Genomic DNA, 18,045 nt, shown 5'->3' with positions numbered 1-18,045 from the left:
ATTTTTGGGTGGCTGTCTTTTGGTTTTTCTGTCTTGTGATAGGTGTATCATGGTGAATTGCTCATGATCTATAGTGGTGTCCACAGGTCAAACAAAAACTAATAAAATACTACAAAGAGTCCAGCTTGATAAAACTTCAGATAGTTTCGACAAGTAGGGACATAATATTCAACCTTAATAAAGCACTTAATTCTGATGAAATTTTACTTCTATAAATATTTTTTCCTTATAAATAGTACAAGTAAAAATGTATATGGTGTAATACAGAAATAAGAATCAGTATGACATATGTAAATTGTACAAAATGCACATTTCTAAGTTCAATATAAACTTACCTCATGGTTGGCCATTTTTCTGCCAACCACTCTGAATGAATTATTGCCTGTGTGTCTGTAGATCTGTACTTTAGATAAACCTTGTTGTTGTGCAGTGCCTGCAGGTACCCATTTTTTACTTGGGTCATCATATAGCATAACATTGGCCCTGGCTGAAACTATGGGCACCTCACTGAAAATAATAAATGCATTGAAAGTTATTGTTATCTTTTCACAAATCTTAAGAAAAAAAAATACATAAACATAGACTATGATCATTGGCCAGTCTATGATGACTCTCTAAGCAGATCTCAATAACTTAATAACATTAATTTTTTTCATGGATAAATATTATAAAATGTTTTGCTGGGTGTAGCTTGATACAACCACAGAAGTCAAATCTAGAACAGCTGGGGCAAGTAAGGACACAACACTTGAGACAGTTGAAAAATCTCCCATCACATGTCAAAACTGAAACAAGAACTACATGTATAAGTGACCCCCACAAACAATTTTAGAAATGTTAAAGGTAAAACCCTTTCATTGGATTAAAGCAAGACACCTGAAATTAATGATCTTTCTTCATTCACATCTACATTTTGTTTTCAGGACTCCCACCTACATGTGAGTTTTATCAAAATAAATTTAAAAAAAAAGTTTTTTCTCACTAAGTTACAATAACAGATGGAGTGAATATATTATAAATTCAAAAAATGTGTTTGTCAGTTATAATCAATTAAAATTGCAAGACTTTTATTCTGACCATACCATTTGTCATGCCTACAAGAAATCTCTGCTAACTGTAAATAATTGTATGACATACATGTAACATGCTACATGGAGAAATTAATAGTACCCAACATAATATAAATCACAGTAACATTAAGATGTGCAATGACAGTATTATATGCATACACTGTCACTATAGAGTAGAGGTTTACAAGAAAAACATATTTAAGTCACCATTTTTATGCAAGTTTTGCACTTTAAACGGATATCATTTATGAACGCCAATTAATGAATACATCTTTTATAATTCATATAAATAACCTATAACCTTAAATATAATCCTACATTGACTGGAAGGCTTTCTGGTAAAATAAGATTGGACATCATAATAATTGTTCATACACATAGTTTTTGTATTAGTAGAGTAAAATAGCCTAAGTACAATCTTCTGCTATGCTCTATTTTACCTATTTTGTCAAGCTTCACATTCACAATTGTCAGTTTTTGATAAACAAAATGTACATTTACTGGTAGACATATTTTGAAAATTGAAAAGTAATTAAAATATGGCATTTGAGCTTTTTTTATCTCCAGTTTTTGTTGCACAAAGACTGAAAAATGGGGAAATTTAAAGTATGTCTTTTTTTTAACAAACAATAAACAGCCATTTCTTTTTCAGATACAAATTCAGAGTACATGTAATAGTATGTTTTACAACAGCAGAGAGAAAGTTCAATCACTCTCAAATAAGTGGGTGTCATTCTTGCCAGTTCAGCTTCTATTTGAAATTTGAAATCAGGAGCAGATATTAATTGTTTCACTCACACACAAATATTAATTTATATATATATTAAATTCATTAATAGTCACTATAACCTTTGACCCAATGACCTCAAACCAATAGGTGTCCTTCTTTTCAACCAACTGTGGATAAAAAGAAGGATGCCAAATAAGAAGCCTCTGCCAAACTACTACAAAAAGTGGGAATAAAATTAAAAACTGTTATTTACAATATTTATTATATAGCATTATGACATAAGATTGTGGTATCAGTCAACAAGGCACTTCACATACTTTCAAATAAACATTTTAATTATAATTCAATTATAAGACCATTTACATGTTTATACATGTATGCATAATATCATTATGGATATTTATAAAGTATATCTACACTGAAAAGGCAGTCTATATTTAAAAAAATACTATACAAGTACCTGTATAGCCACTTCTTCATCTATATAAAACAAGATAAAACATTGTTATACATGTACATCCTCTGTAAAACACAATCTTAACTACATCCTGTTTAAAATTAATTAAAATCTACTACTTCCCAATCTATGTTGATTACACTCCAGTTTACAGGCCTTCATAAGTGCTTGTGTAGTTGTGTAAGGTATTGCTTTTGGTTTGGTTACAACATATTTTTTTTAACATGTTTTGCATCACAATGCATTGAATATTGTTTATACTATAACTAAAATAATAATAAAAGATCCTTCTATATGTGATTTGTGATCATCTTGTTGTAATCAGGTCAATTTCACTTTCAAAAGTTGAAAAAACAATAGGATGTAACAATGTAGACAAAAATCATATGATATATTCCTATTTAACAGTTAGAAACAAGTCTGCCATAAGAAAATCAATGGATAAAAGTGTCTGAAATGATGCCAGCTGATTCATCTGTAAATGATGTCATATGAACCCTCAACAGGGATTCTGACAGATGGTAGAACCATAACTAATCAATCTACCAACAACAATTTTTTGCAGCCTTTATTCTTATACAGTAATGAAATTTCTAGAACACATTCTATTTCCAAAGGGTCTAGTGTAAACTTACAATTAAAGTCTTTTTGTGTTTGGCAAGGTGCAGGTTTACTTCAGAGATCGAATGGTGAACCATGTACATAAGTGACAAGTATGGACACACCATTCAAACTTTACTTCAAAGCAATTTATTCAAAGTTCAGGAAAAATGTTGATTTGCTACCCTTCCCCCCATCATTCCTAAAATGTTAAGCCTGTGAACCTTTATATCCATCAAAACCTTCACTTTGTGGTGTGGAACCTATGGTAACATCAATTTAATAGAAAAATTTTATGAAATGCCTGTCTTGGTGCCTATTAGGGCCTTATTCCAAAACATTCCAGGTCATAGCCCCAAAAATCAATACATGTAACAACCTTCTTTTTTAGGTTTGGAACCTTGTTGTAAAATTCTTATTAAGACCTACTAATTAATATTCAAGTTATATAACGAAAACAAAAAGTCAACTGACACCAACAACACAGATGATGACAACAGCACCATGCCATTATTGGACTGCAAAAGTTTAGCTCTACATGTAAGTGTTATTACAAGGTATTTTAAATGAGTAGCAGCACCTAAGCAAATGAAATGTCAGTCACCCACATGTCACTTTCAATATATTTTCAAAAGACAGACACAAATTAGAACAGTATGACTTATGAGTTGTGTAGCTTGGGTGCCAATGGCGAAGCTTGACCTACAGATATGGACACAACTGACATCATTTCTATAAATCATGCAAAGATTCCTCTCTATACATGAAGTGCATAGATGCACAGACAGATTAATCACAATAATGCATCATTACTTTTAGTCATTACCGGGGTAAATACATTTTGGGTACTAGTATATACATTATTAAATGTCACAATGTCATGTTTCTCTGTGTCTTTGACTGTAAGTCAATCATTTTAAATAATATAACAGGCCCTTAAAACAGTGACTCTTATTTCCTGTTGAAACTTAAAACATTGATATGTACATGTACATGTAATTCACTGTTGTTATATAATAAGTATGGGATCTAGCCACTAATAACAATAAAAAAATTCATGAATGTAATATATTCAATATGGCACCATATAACATCGTGTTATGCTCTATTAGTTTTTAATCATAATACACTGAACCTCTAGGATCAATACAACATTACACATATGACTGATATTCAGCCACTATTAGCTTCATTCTAAACCCCTGAGTCATCTACATCAAATAAAAATGTCTATCATTGATTGAGTCCAAAATTATTGATAAAATTCACACAATTTTAAAATATCAAACATAAAAGGTCAATTGCAAAAAAGTAACAAAACAAGTAACAAAATAGGAAAGTGTAAACATAATGAACTATTTACCCATAAGGAGTGCTGTATAAATCCTCACCATCTTCCAACAATTCCATCATTTGTCTTGAAAATATTCTTTCACTGAGAGAGATTCAAGTATGTAATTTGATAGCTACACTGAGCTCAGTTAATTATTTATTTCAACACAAATTCAATCTAGTAGCCATTATCGAGACAAGAGCACACCAACTGTATAGGAAATACAACAAGTAAGCAATATTCTATTAGTAAAAGCAACAACTAATATCAATAGCATCTCTTTGTTTTCATACTCCATTGACCATCCTACATTGAAGCCAAATCATCAATATATTTTGTCAAAAAAATCCATAGACAAGCTTGAGAATGAGAAGCTGAACATTTTCTGTCTGGGTCACAGACATACATCCAGGTAAGCTACACAGAACAACTTTTATACAGTTAGATTATAAATAAATGATTTTAAAAGTATAATATACATATGTACAATGTAGCTTGAAGACATTTTTTTGTAAAATGGTTGTTATTAGTTATCTCAGACTTGAATCAATTAGCACCTGTTTCTAACACAACCTATTTTCTGTATAATATGTTTTTTAACTCCAAGTGAATAATTGAAATTTGTGTACCATGTATAAACAAATCCTCGACATCACTAATAAATCATAATGATTCCTTATCAGTCTGTAATCAAAGGATAATCAATTAATTAGCTCAGTCAACAAAACCCTTTTTTTATAAACGATTTTGATTAGAAATTTCTGTTCAAAAGTTGATCAATAACTGATTAGCTGAAAAAAAAACAATCATTGGAATTCTAATTTTATTTATTAAATGCATTTATATTTTCAGACATCTTGAATAACAAATGTTATTCTTCACTATTAATAAAATGAGATGTCATTTTTTTATAGAATGAAATGTTCCGCAAGGTGCAGCATGATATCAACACAAATGTCAAACCCTGAACAGTTATAACAAGTATGGACACAACATGCCACAATTAGATGTAATTTGAACAGATTTGTTGATTCCAGGTTCTATGCTTCCTTTAATAATTTTAGTTACGCCACAGTTTTTTTATACTGTTGGTTTACGGATCCACCGACCCAATTTTGCAGTTAGGAGAAAAAAAAATAAAATTGGAATTTCAGTTTTCAAATTATTACTTATACTGTCAATGACAAAAAAAAAAAAATGCCAAGTGCTAAATTGAAACATCTATTTTAAAAAAATAAAGTTACGGACAATGCCTGCTTATAGATTTGTTCATTCAACAGCTTGACAAAGCAAAGTCAGTGAGAAGATCAAGCGAGATTGCTGCATAAATTTCACTACTTCAATACATGTTAAAGGGTTTTGGTAGTTTGGGAAACAAGTAAACACAGACTAGAGATGATAAAAATCACAATACCTTTAAATGAAAAGAATGTAAACAGTTCCTGTAAATGATTCAAGAGTTTACAAACCATGTGGATTTGTTTTTATTCTCTACAGGAAGTAGCAACAGCAAGAGAGCTTATAAAACAATTGAGAAAATTTAGTTAAAACATAATTTGTTGTCTTCTTCTTTTTAAGACCATTTAACAATCCATAATTATTGAAATTTTATAAACAATTTTTAAATAACAGGATAATTACTAGTCTTTAATGTATTTTTTTAGATTAAAAAAAAAACCAAATGTCAATTTATATTTTTAAGTTTTTTTTAAAGGTTATGTAGTCTCTCAGTGTAATAGTTGTTTTTTTTTCTTTTTCACTTAATGAAATCTGTGTGCATACTCATTTTTTTTCCTTCTGTACTTAGTAGGTATTTTTTTTTATACTGACATTTGACTCAACCCTACTGTAACACAGCTCGTTTACACCAAAACAATGATCAATGGTAAACTAAACAGTATATGTTTTTTACTATGGTAACCCTCTTTTAAAACTGGAATTTCCATTTTGATTATAACTTCACTTTTTACCACCTTTATTTTAACCTAACTATATCACACTGTAAGGAAAACTATAGATACCAAAATATTAGAGGAAATTAACGTTGTTCAAGTATTGTCCATTGAATTTATTGGACATTTAAAAGACTGGAAAGAGAATTTGTGTTTATGAATGATGTGCAGGTACATAGAGTAGACTGGAATTCCACTTCTAAACTATGTCAGGATAGATAATGGAATCTTTGAAGATAAAAAAATAATACTTTTATATAAGTTGAAGATTTGTATTTTTGCCATTTTATTTTTTATTTTTTCAGACCGACCAACTCCATATCATCCAGTCAAAAATCCGTAAACCAATAAATTAAAAAACTGTGGCCTTAAATGTAATTAGAACATTTTAAAAAGTTAATCAAACTGACAAAGAAAAAAAATTATGCGTGTTCAATTCTCCCAAATGATCAGAAGAATTTTACGAAAAATGTATCTAAGCAAATCAAAAGAATTGTTCTGAAATACCAAAACTGGATTGACTCTCCTTTGGTGTGGTGAACAAGTTTTTCAACAAACAGTAGGCATTCCAATGGAAACAAATTGTGCTTCTCTACTTTCTGACCTATTCCTTCACTTTTATGACGTTGACTTTATAGCTGATCTGATCCAAAAGAAAGTACATTGTTTTGTTAGATGCTTTAATCTCAGTTTCCGCTATATAGATGACTTATTATCATTAAACAATCCTAGTTTCGGAATTTGATACATCACATCTACCCCACAGAACTTGAGATAAAGGCTACTACAGCCATTGCGAAGTCAGCCTCATATCTTGACCTACATTTAAAGATCAATGGTAAAGAAAAACAACTGATCAAACTTTATGACAAACGTGATGACTTTTCATTCAGAATTGTCAACTTTCCTTTCATCTGTGGCAACATTCCTTCAGCACCTCCATACCATATGGTACAGAGTTTTAATATCATAACTCATATGTTATGTCAGAGCTTGCCGTCACTACACAGACTTTCAGTATCATGCTAGACTTCTTACTATTAAGCTTCTGGGACATACACAACAAAGAACATTAAATAACCAAAATAAACAGTAAACTGGGAGCATGGAACAGGTGTACCGGTATGGTAAGCGTCCTCTGATTTTATAGAATCCCCCCCTCAATTTGCTCATAAAAAGTCAAGTCCAGGGTAGACATGTTGAACTAATCAATTTTCATGGTGCAAATGGGTACACTGTAATGATCCTCTTCTTTGCAAAACATAAGGCCAGAAATGAGAAAATTCCTCTTAAAGCATATTTTTCAAAATTTACCTGTGTACAAGAAATCATTTCATTTACATGAATATGTAGTTGTATATGTATATACACTGTATAGGCTAGCTTTAAAACAAAAACTTTCGAAAAAAATCATTACATGTACATGTACCTGACTTTACCAGAACTAATACTATCAAAACTTTATGTACATGTATGTAAAAACTGAGTTGTTTCCCTTGGCACTATAATAAGCCGTTTGTCTCAAATTATTTTGATTTTTTTACCCTTATTTCCATATGGCCATGGCCCAAAAAAATCAGCAAGGACCTACATATATCACAGGCTAAAAGGTACATGTGTACCGTTTACAAACCTTCTCACTGTAATCTGTTAACTGACATACCGGTAATTTATATTTGTAAACTGTACCGGTAGGTTCAAAAGAAGCCCCTCATTTGATAAACAAAAATGAATCACAGAAATCTGTATAGACTAATACATTTGTATATAAAAGGCAGAACTATACTAATGACATCAGAACATCTTAAGTAACTCACACTTTCTTTTGTTGTAAGGAACCTTGTCGTAAAATTTCATTTACAAAAATGAAGAATTCAAATTTTAGATCCATATTAATACTCAAGTTATTGCATTAAAACCAAGTGTCTTCAGCCATTGTCAGCAACATACCACCACAAAATTTATAAACATGTACATGTATGTTGACCATATGTAATAAACATATTTCAGTTCTTAGCTATCATACTTGAAAATTTAAATGATTCATTCTACTATTTGTTTATAGAGAACCTCATACATGTATTTTCAGCTTTTACGTAGCCAAATACTTGATATTCAAGATTTTCTAGTGTTTCCACTGTTATTTACACCTAGAATTTTTTGTTCACAAATTATTCTTTTCATGCGAAGCATATAATCAGAACTTGTGGTTAGTTAAATATTTTTAGCATTTTTAAGATGCTAACTAACCACAAATTCTGATTATATGCTTCTCATTGTTCCAACTTAGGGACAATGTTGATTAATGATATCAAAAGAACCAAGTTTCTAGTGGAAGTTACCCGATTTTAGAGCATATCACGTTTGTGCTATTTCATACAGTGTATGTTGAAACCAAGCCAAAATCAATGGCATATATGACAGTCTTTTTAGGGAGACCATTTGCCAGGTTCCCATTTTTACTACCCTCATTTTTAGTAATAATATAATGCTTTTCTTCTAAAATGAAAGCTCATCTACATGTATTGCAAAAGTATTTACATATACATGTAATCGTGTGGTTTCGTTCAAAATATCTCAATCAAGGAAAAAGTAACCCTGGCCAAATGGGAGGATCCAATATTTTTTTAAATTACATTTGTACCCAAAACTATCAAAATAATGACCTTTTCTTGTGATTTTAAGATCAATTTATACACTTAGAAGACATTTTGTTCACAACTGACACTTAAGATTTCTTTGAAGAAATTGCTTCAGTCAAATTTTTAGGATAAGTATTTTTTAATGATTTTCAGTCAAAAAAGAGCATTTTGGTTTTCAATAGCAAAGCAGAAATGCTCATATGCTCTAGTTTTCGTACATGTATATGTGTATTTCTAAATATCTTTTATCCCTGAACAGTATATAAATGTAATTATTGAGGTATGCTAATATATTCAATAAATGTACAAAATGGCAAAAATGGTCTCCCAATTATACATGTATATGACTACACAACGAAACTTGTGATAAAATAAAACTGGATTACTAATGAACTACAGATATGTTGGCTAGTAGTTCATTTTTACAATGTACATGTACATACAAATAGGTATACACGTACATGTATGTCTAAACTGATATTTTATGAGGCTATTGGGAGAAACAATTGGATAGATTAATTGAATTATAATTCAATGTTCAATGTAAAAGTGACTACACACAAGAACAAAGAAGATACTCAACTGATGCAGTGACAACCAATGCAGACTGTAACATAAACGCATGAGTGACAGACAAGGGGTTTGTTTTTTAAAGTAAAAAAACAGCTACCATAATTTTCTCCTCCTCAATTAAATAGGAGTTGTTCATTTGAAAAATTTATAAACGTTTTGTACATGTACTTCTTGGATGCTTATCTCAGATTCAATTGATGTGTTTTATTCACTTTACACGAAAGTAAACACTCATCCATAAGGATGTTTCTAAATTCTGTTGTGATCTGCGTTTGACAGGTTAGGAACAAGCCCTGAAAACAGGGTTACCCCCCCCCCCCAATTTGGTGTACTACCCTATAAATACTGTATGTTTTTTTACCAATTATAAATATAAAAAGCGTCTGCAAAAGGCAGCATGATATGACCACAGTGGTCAAACCCTGAACAGTTGGGGCAATGGTAGTTTTTGGCACACTTAAGCATAGGGACTTAAACAATGTAGTTCATTATGAACACAACAACTGGTTTGGACACAATACAGCACAATATGCTATAAATTTGATGCCCCATTTGGTCCCTAATTCTGAAAGAGCTGGGGCCTCAGCCAAAACACACACAAAAAAAAAAAAAAAATAAAGTAAAAAAAAATTGTACCAAAAATACAGAAGGTGATTTTTTTTGGTGTGGTCCCTTTGAACCCCTATAATTTGAAAATGGTAAGATAATATCTGAAATCAGTTGAAACAACACAGTCAGGTTCCAATAAAAAAAAAGACACTCCTATGCTTTTAATGGAGTTACATTTAATACATGTACACATGTATATACTTAAATTCCATGAAATGCTTGTATGAGGCCACTTTTCTGACCTTAATTCTAAAACAGTTGGGGCCTTAATCCCCAAAATCCATACAAAGTCTTTTTTGCGATTTAGAACCTTGCAATAAAATTTTATAAAGATCAATCAACTAATACTCAAGTTATCACACAAAAACCAAATGTTTACAGGCAGTAACACCATACCAATTTACAACCCCAAATATTTTGTGGTTTTCCTAATATGAAATTTTGATAAAAAAGAGGGATACATTTTTGTATTATTGTAATTTTGATTAACTTTTAAAGGATGTTAAGTATTATGTACATAAATAGGAAGAGTTGCTAGATGACGCTTTGCAGGTGCATGATGTCGACTTGCACATAAAACCTCAAAGCTACACTGTAATTCAAAACTTCTTTATTTACATGTACACTCATATATAAAAAATCTTAGTTTAAATGATCTTGTGAACAGATAATCCAGGACATTTAAGTACCAGTCCATATCAAATTCATAGTTCCAATATTAAAAATGATTCATGGTGAAGAAAAACCCACCGAACAAATGGTGCTTTTTCAATCTTCGTATGCTATATTTTTTACAAAACAATTCTCTTTTCCATATTCAGATCTGTACTTGAACTATTGAGAAAGTCATATATTTATCTCTCACTAAAATCAACCAAATCAAGAATGACAACTCTTGCAAGGTGTCAATTTTATGTACAATCTATATAATTTTTATCTCAAAAGGTTACAGACCACCAATTCAACCAATGAGCATTTGGAACGTACGCAAAAATAGTCCTACGCAGAAATTACCCCTGTTCCTCATAGTGCTGTGAAAAAAGTTTTCATCTCATTTGAAAAATTTAAACAGTTTCTGAAAGGAAAAACATTTCTGTACATTTTATAGGTGCATTTTGCTTCTTGTGATGTGAAGCCTAATCTCCATAATGATTTCTAAATATACCCCTATCTTGTGAAAACACTGGGATTTCCCATGCTATTTATAGACACTTCACTTCCGGTGACCAGTACTGCAATGCAAGTCTGCTAACCCCACATGCCATTCTGAGGATTGTGAGCTGACATATGTAGAATCATGCTGATATAGTCCTCTGCAGGTTAAAGTTAAGGTAAAGTCCAGAGAAGCCACTGAATATTGTGAAATTAGCATAGAAGCCTATGGGAAGTGGAATTAGTGGTTTTTAGCCTTAAGCTGAGGCCATGGCAAAATGATAAGTTTCTTGAAATAGCTTTAAACTACTTGAAGATCTTGTAAACTTTGCTATGAGAGGAATACACTACAAAAATCCTTCAAAATATGCATTTTTTTAAGTTATAGGTCCAAATTATGGAAAATTGGTCTTTTTGGCTGAATTTTATGTCCTATCTTGTGAAAAGTGTAGAAAATTTAGTAAAAATATCAAATATTTAACTTTGAGGGCTATATTTACTTAAATATGGTGGTAATCAGCACTTGAAATCAAGTTTTGTGTAAATTTGAGCAAAAATTTGATTAGAAATGAGGAAAAACTCACTTTCATTACTGCGGTTAAGGACATATAAGCATTTCCCTATGGCAACATGGAAAATGCATTTTTGAGTACTTTTTTTGCTTTAGGTGCCCTTTACTTGTCATGTTTAATTGTGAAAACACTGTATTTACAAATTTAAAGCCAAAGATATCACCTTTTGCGAAAATTTAAAGATTTAGGGTTTTTGACATGTGATCAAGAAAAAGGGGGAGGCATGTCAGAAATAAATTTTTAAAAATAGACCAATTTTTCAGAAAATGACTACTTGTAAAGGCTATCTCTTTATTAATATTGTTAAAAAACAAGTTGTGATTGATTTTTTTTTATTTGAAAAGTCAGAAGAAGTTCTTTGCAAATATTTAATGCATTTAAGTATGGTAGAATATTGTCACTTTTTTGCTCGCGCAACTTGGTTACCCTATATTTAAAAATCAAATATTTAAAAAAGTGCTTGTCACATTTCACTGAAACTTTGCAAATGCATTCAGTATGTGTATAGGAAGATACTTGTATGGTTATTAATTTTTTCTAAGACAGAAAGTGACTCTTTAGGTTACAGACCACCAATTCAACCAATGAGCATTTGGAACGTACGCAAAAATAGTCCTACGCAGAAATTACCCCTGTTCCTCATAGTGCTGTGAAAAAAGTTTTCATCTCATTTGAAAAATTTAAACAGTTTCTGAAAGGAAAAACATTTCTGTACATTTTATAGGTGCATTTTGCTTCTTGTGATGTGAAGCCTAATCTCCATAATGATTTCTAAATATACCCCTATCTTGTGAAAACACTGGGATTTCCCATGCTATTTATAGACACTTCACTTCCGGTGACCAGTACTGCACTGCAAGTCTGCTAACCCCACATGCCATTCTGAGGATTGTGAGCTGACATATGTAGAATCATGCTGATATATAGTCCTCTGCAGGTTAAAGTTAAGGTAAAGTCCAGAGAAGCCACTGAATATTGTGAAATTAGCATAGAAGCCTATGGGAAGTGGAATTAGTGGTTTTTAGCCTCCAAATGAAAAACTAAGACTGGTTAATATGTGATCAATAACTGTTTCTGTACAAGAAATACATATGTAAAAGTGACTTCAGTGGGTTTTAGAATTACATGAATCACCTAATGTCTGGTTTAAATAAAAACTGCTAAATGTACTTAAATGTTAATTACTATATTGGAAGAAATTTACATGTACCAGTGAAAAGTTAAGATTTTCCCATTTCAACATATGGAATGGGTAGTTCTGAATGGCTCCCAGGCAATTTAAATTCCCTCAATTAACCAATCAAATAAAAGTGTGACTGATACATGCACATCAACATAGACCTATGTTTAATTACAATTCTATGGTCTGGTCAAACCAAACATGAGAATATTTTAAGGCCCTCAACGGTAGAGTCAACCTCTTATAACTTGGAAGTGTAAATATTCAAATACAATAAATGTTCCTATTTTCAACTAAAATATGAAAGTTTCCAAACTTTATAATTTTATAATGTGAAAAAAAAAACAAAAACAAAAAAAACACATCATATGAGAGATAGTACCCCAAATAGAGTTAAACTCTAATTTCAGTACTTGTTCCCTTCCTGATTGATGTGTCTGCACAGGTTCTGATTATCCATATACAATTGTACCCTGCCAAGCTCCAAAACAGCGCCACACGTTATGAAGTCATGAAGTATAGTCACTGCAGCCAGCCCTCTCAGAAAATGCAAGTATCTTGCAAAGTTGGGAAAAAAAAGAATGATTTGACGTAACATTATCCTATAGTCTGATGAAAAATAATTTGAATAATGTCTGAAAATTTCGAAATGCTTGTCTGCAGCGGTTAGTAAGAAAGGTAACGAACAACTGCCGCTACATGCAGTAATTTTGTTACCCTTTTATTGCAGCCGAATATCAGCTGTTTCCTCTAAATAGTCGAACAGCAAAGTGCCTCCATGACCCCGAAACCCTTTGATCTCATCTACAGTGACCCATGAACAGATAACTCTAAAAATGGCAGCAATAAATTTCCTGGGAAAATTCAATATTTCCCCTGCTTCAAAGAATCATTAAATTAATTAAAATCAATTAAAATACAGGTAAACAAAAAATTGTATTAAATACAAAAAATAAATTCTTCAGCTAAATGACGTAAACAAAAACATTTCAGACGGACCAATGAGGAAAAAGAACGCATAGAAAGTCCTCCTCTCAAAGAACAAGATTTCAATGTTTTGATTTTGAGCCAATGGAAAAGCTGACAGAAATGCATTTGACACATCATATCTATTAAAAGAAGGATTTTCTACATAGGTTGTTCAATGAACTTCAAGATCTGAATGGGAATCCCATGTTCAAGGTCACTCTCAATGTTTATTTGCAATGCTTCTGAAAGCACATTGTCATTAAATTTTCTTGTGTAGTTTCACTCTAATTCCACTGAACCCGCTTAGTATGGTAAAATTAGAGTTGGAAATGAGTTACGTATTATTCATTTCATTCTAACTTGGTTATCTTGAGTAGGTTTTTGGAGGTACTTGCTTAATCACTCCCTCCCCCTTTTTGCCCATCATTTGTTTTGCTTTGAGAAAACATGACAAAATTTTACACACGACTGAAACATTCTGGACTTTCTTCTTTTATCTATTGTGAAATACCATACAAAGATTTATCATGACATAACCTTGATAGCTGTCAACTGTATTGGCAATTTTTGAAAGACTGTGTCTGTGATATAGTCAATTTTGTGTTATAATTTTACATTTGTTTTGTGTATTACTATTTTTTTTTTGCCAAAGGTGAGACTTCAGTGCATGCATATTTATATATCAAACCTGAACAATACCTCAACCTTTCTCTCCTCAGTTAACCTAGCATTTTTATGGGAACTGTGTTTTTTTTTATTTGCTCAGAAACTGCATACGGAAATACAAGTAAGAATCTATTTCATGATACTTATTGTGTATTCATGTCCTGCTATGATTTATACCTTACCTAATATACATGTACCTTCCACAACTGGTCAGTACATACAAAAATGTATGATATCCATTCTCTCTTGTCATTAAGGATACATGCCATTGGAAAACAATTAACGACAGTAAAAATGGTAGGTGTCAGCAAATTAATATGTTGAATAATTAAGTTAGTAAATAATAAAATCGGAAGCCACTTATATATCAGTTCTTTATTTAATAGTGTTATGTATTGACTAGTAAAATCAGTCACAAGATATCCATTAATAAATTTCTATTTTATTTTTTTTTTTTTTTTGTAAAACACCTTGTTCATTTTTTGTTGTATTTCAAAACAACAAAAAAATATAAACAAAATAAACTGTGTAGAAAGAATTTTTCCACCCCTTAGAATCTAGTTGATAAATACATGCACATGCTGCTGGAGGTATTGTATCTGTCAAGTTATGATATTTCAAAGGAATAATTTTGTTTTATATTTTAGAAAATTATTTGATAATCTCCTTCCACAGTCAGTGTGCAGATGTTGTGAACAAACTTTGGAAATTCCTTGTCAGTCCACCTGGTCTTATCCACTTAAGACAGGAAATAATTATGTTCTTTGTATTTTTTTAGTTACATGTATAAACACAGTGGTATGTGTGTCTTGGTGTATGCATGCATCTCAATTTACATGTTTGTTTATGTTATTCAAATAAAGGATTTATTTCCTGATGGTTGTATTCTTCACTTTCAATTTTTTTTTTCAAAAAATACCAGTATTGGACAAAACTTAAAACAATCAGCAATATACAGTGTATTTCATGAATCTGTTATTTAAGACAGATATGCACTGCATGGTAATGGTTCTACATTACAAGACTATTTTCATTGTGTATAGTGAGCCAAAGTGTAAAAAAGGCTACATGTACATTTTATACAGAAAAAAAATTTTTTTTTTTTAAATTCATTTTTGTTACTAGAAAACTTTAAATTCAATTCAATTGACAATAATAATAGAAAATATAAAAAGGAATTTTATTATAAGAAAATTAATTTCTCATAAGAAATTAATTTTTTTTTTTATAAAAAAAGAATTTCTAATATCAAAAATTAAAATTTTAATATATGAATTCTCAATATAAAAAAATAACTTTCTTTTTTCAATATTAAAAATTCAGTTCTGATATTCAAGAATCAAATTCTAACATGAAAATGAATTCCTTGTAATAAAAATGTATTTCTAATTCCATAGGCCTGTATTAAACTACAGTTTTATAATAATACTAAGGCATAGTTTTCTAGTATTAGAAAATAAATAGTTAATTTTAAAAATGTTTTTTTTTGTCCACTTTGGCTTATAATCTTAAGTCATTCTGGTACAGATGAGTGCAAGGAGAACATTTTGACAAAAAGATTGTTTCTTCTTTTAATTATAACCTAGTTACATAATTTTTTAGACATTTTTAATTGAATATATGGGTAGAAACTAACTCTTTTGGTAACTTCCATACCGGGTTACTTCCCTTGCTTGATGCTTAATTTAGAAAAAGCTGACAGAATTGCATTTCACACCAGATTATGACTGGAAACTCTGTGAAGTAGTCTAAGATTGTGGATACTTTAACATCTTGAAATTTCTGAGCTGTTCAAAGTCCGAAAGTGAAAATATCTTAATTTTTTGCCGGCAACCGGCAAATTTCTAGGAAAGGGGTAGGTGACTTAAAAGCTGACAGAATCATTCCTACTGATTAATTTTGCTGATATGAAAGGAAAAATATGTAGATAAATGTTCAATGATTTGTATGTTTACTTTATTTTTTACCGATGGTAATAGAAATGGTCACACAAAGCGAGTTTCCATCAGAATTCATGCCACTAAAAACATCGCCATTCTGACGACGATATGTCACGTGACTCTTGCAAATGAAAATGACACCATTATCAACTTTGCTGTTTGGCTGGAAGACTTTTCCCAAAATGTTGAAAAAATATTTTTCCTTAAGGAAGGAAAATTCCAAATTGTCAGGCACAATTTTTTGGAAAACCAGGTAAAGAGGCCAGCGAAATGTCCCTTGAGAAGTGATTTCTTGGTCCCAGTACTTTGTTCACTTCTGGGGGAAGTTTTTTTTAGATAAGTTGTAACCTAATGAATGTTGGATGTACGTATTTCATACATGTGAACCTTCTGGCGATAGTTCAATTCTACAGGAATTAAAACCTTCCTACCATTCTACCGTTGAAACAGAAAATCTACCGCTTTCTGAACTTTATACCGTAAACAAATTTTGGACACCATTTTTTTTATTTACTGAAAGAACAAACCCGAGAGGATCGAATAACGACATTTCCAGTTGATCTCGGGTAGACAGATGAACCGTTAATTAGGGTCATAAACAGTAATTTAGGGCTTTAGTGGTTAGAGATGCGACGTAATTTAAAAGATGTGTGATGATTATGTAACAACAGGTGATGATTAACAATTATCCAAAGTTTTAGAGGCACACGCTTAATTGATTAAATGATTGGGACTGGTGTAAACATTGATGCGGGACATATGATCTTTTGATGGTTATGGAAACGTTGACCATGCATTCACTGAAAATGACTTAAGTTAAAGTATGGCTTGTTTTTTATCCAAGTCAATGGAGCTTGATATCCTGCGTTTAACTACCAATTTATGATTTTTTTACTTGGTATAACATAAGACACCACTGTCAAACATGCACAGATTGTCAACAATAACATGCTGTATAGATTTGTTTTTGTACAGTCGATATCATCCTATGTCAGGTACAGTAGAAAAAACTATAAACAAATGAATAAAACAGTACTTGCCTCATATTTCCAGATGGGTCAGGACGCTGAGCTGTAGCTTCTGACTAAACCAGTAAAATACAAGCCTGTTTAACTCTCCTACAACATAGAAATTGGAAAAATACTCATAAGCATTCTATCTCATTGGCTTCCTGGTAAAATTGACGCCATTTTTCTCCTATAATTTATCAGATGAATTGTGGGAAACAGTTATTGGGTTAATAAAAAGCTAACACGGAAGTTAACGCATCGCGCATGTTATATGTTTTAGAATTTATACGATATCGTACAAAATGAACAGGATTTGGCTGTTCTGTCCGCATATGTAATTTAGCAACATGATTATTTGTTCCGGAGTCACTAACTATACTGTATATAAAAAAAACTTGACTAGAAATAAATGTTATTCTGAATGATTGCAGGGACTTAATACATACACTCCCTGGTTATTGTCCCGACAGATCAGTTGTTTCGTTAACTGACAGAAGGACTTTATATTACACCATGACAAACACTCCTTGACTGACAGAAAAAAAAATTCTGAGCATTCCTTTTCGAAAAATGTTTTTAATTATTTTCCG

The 18,045-nt window shown here is 31.3% G+C and overlaps 2 protein-coding genes across 8 annotated transcripts in view; both read right to left on the bottom strand.

The window, feature by feature from the left end:
- Positions 1-18,034, bottom strand: part of LOC148624077 (uncharacterized) — a 40,219-nt gene extending 22,185 nt beyond the window's left edge. For 2 of the 7 annotated variants that reach the window (XM_088566546.1, XM_088566551.1), the window contains exons 1-2: positions 2,261-2,674; positions 336-507 (exon numbers count right to left, since the gene is read on the bottom strand). In XM_088566546.1, coding sequence (XP_088422672.1) covers positions 336-507; positions 2,261-2,280 — 192 coding nt within the window. In that variant the 5' untranslated portion in view covers positions 2,281-2,674. Of the gene's footprint in view, positions 1-335; positions 508-2,260; positions 2,675-4,220; positions 4,613-17,481; positions 17,668-17,901 lie in introns of those variants that run through there. The other 5 variants (XM_088566549.1, XM_088566548.1, XM_088566550.1 and 2 more) reach the window with 5 other exon arrangements.
- The window catches only part of LOC148624062 (transmembrane protein 196-like), a 321,118-nt gene that overhangs the window by 70,231 nt on the left and 232,842 nt on the right, over positions 1-18,045 (bottom strand). The gene's annotated exons all lie outside the window — the stretch shown is intronic.

This window comes from Perna viridis, chromosome 2 (assembly GCF_037379345.1).
Source record: "Perna viridis isolate PV_CMFRI_1.1 ecotype Kerala chromosome 2, ASM3737934v1, whole genome shotgun sequence".
Lineage (NCBI taxonomy): Eukaryota > Metazoa > Mollusca > Bivalvia > Mytilida > Mytilidae > Perna > Perna viridis.
This window is presented reverse-complemented; position numbering and strand designations above follow the sequence as displayed.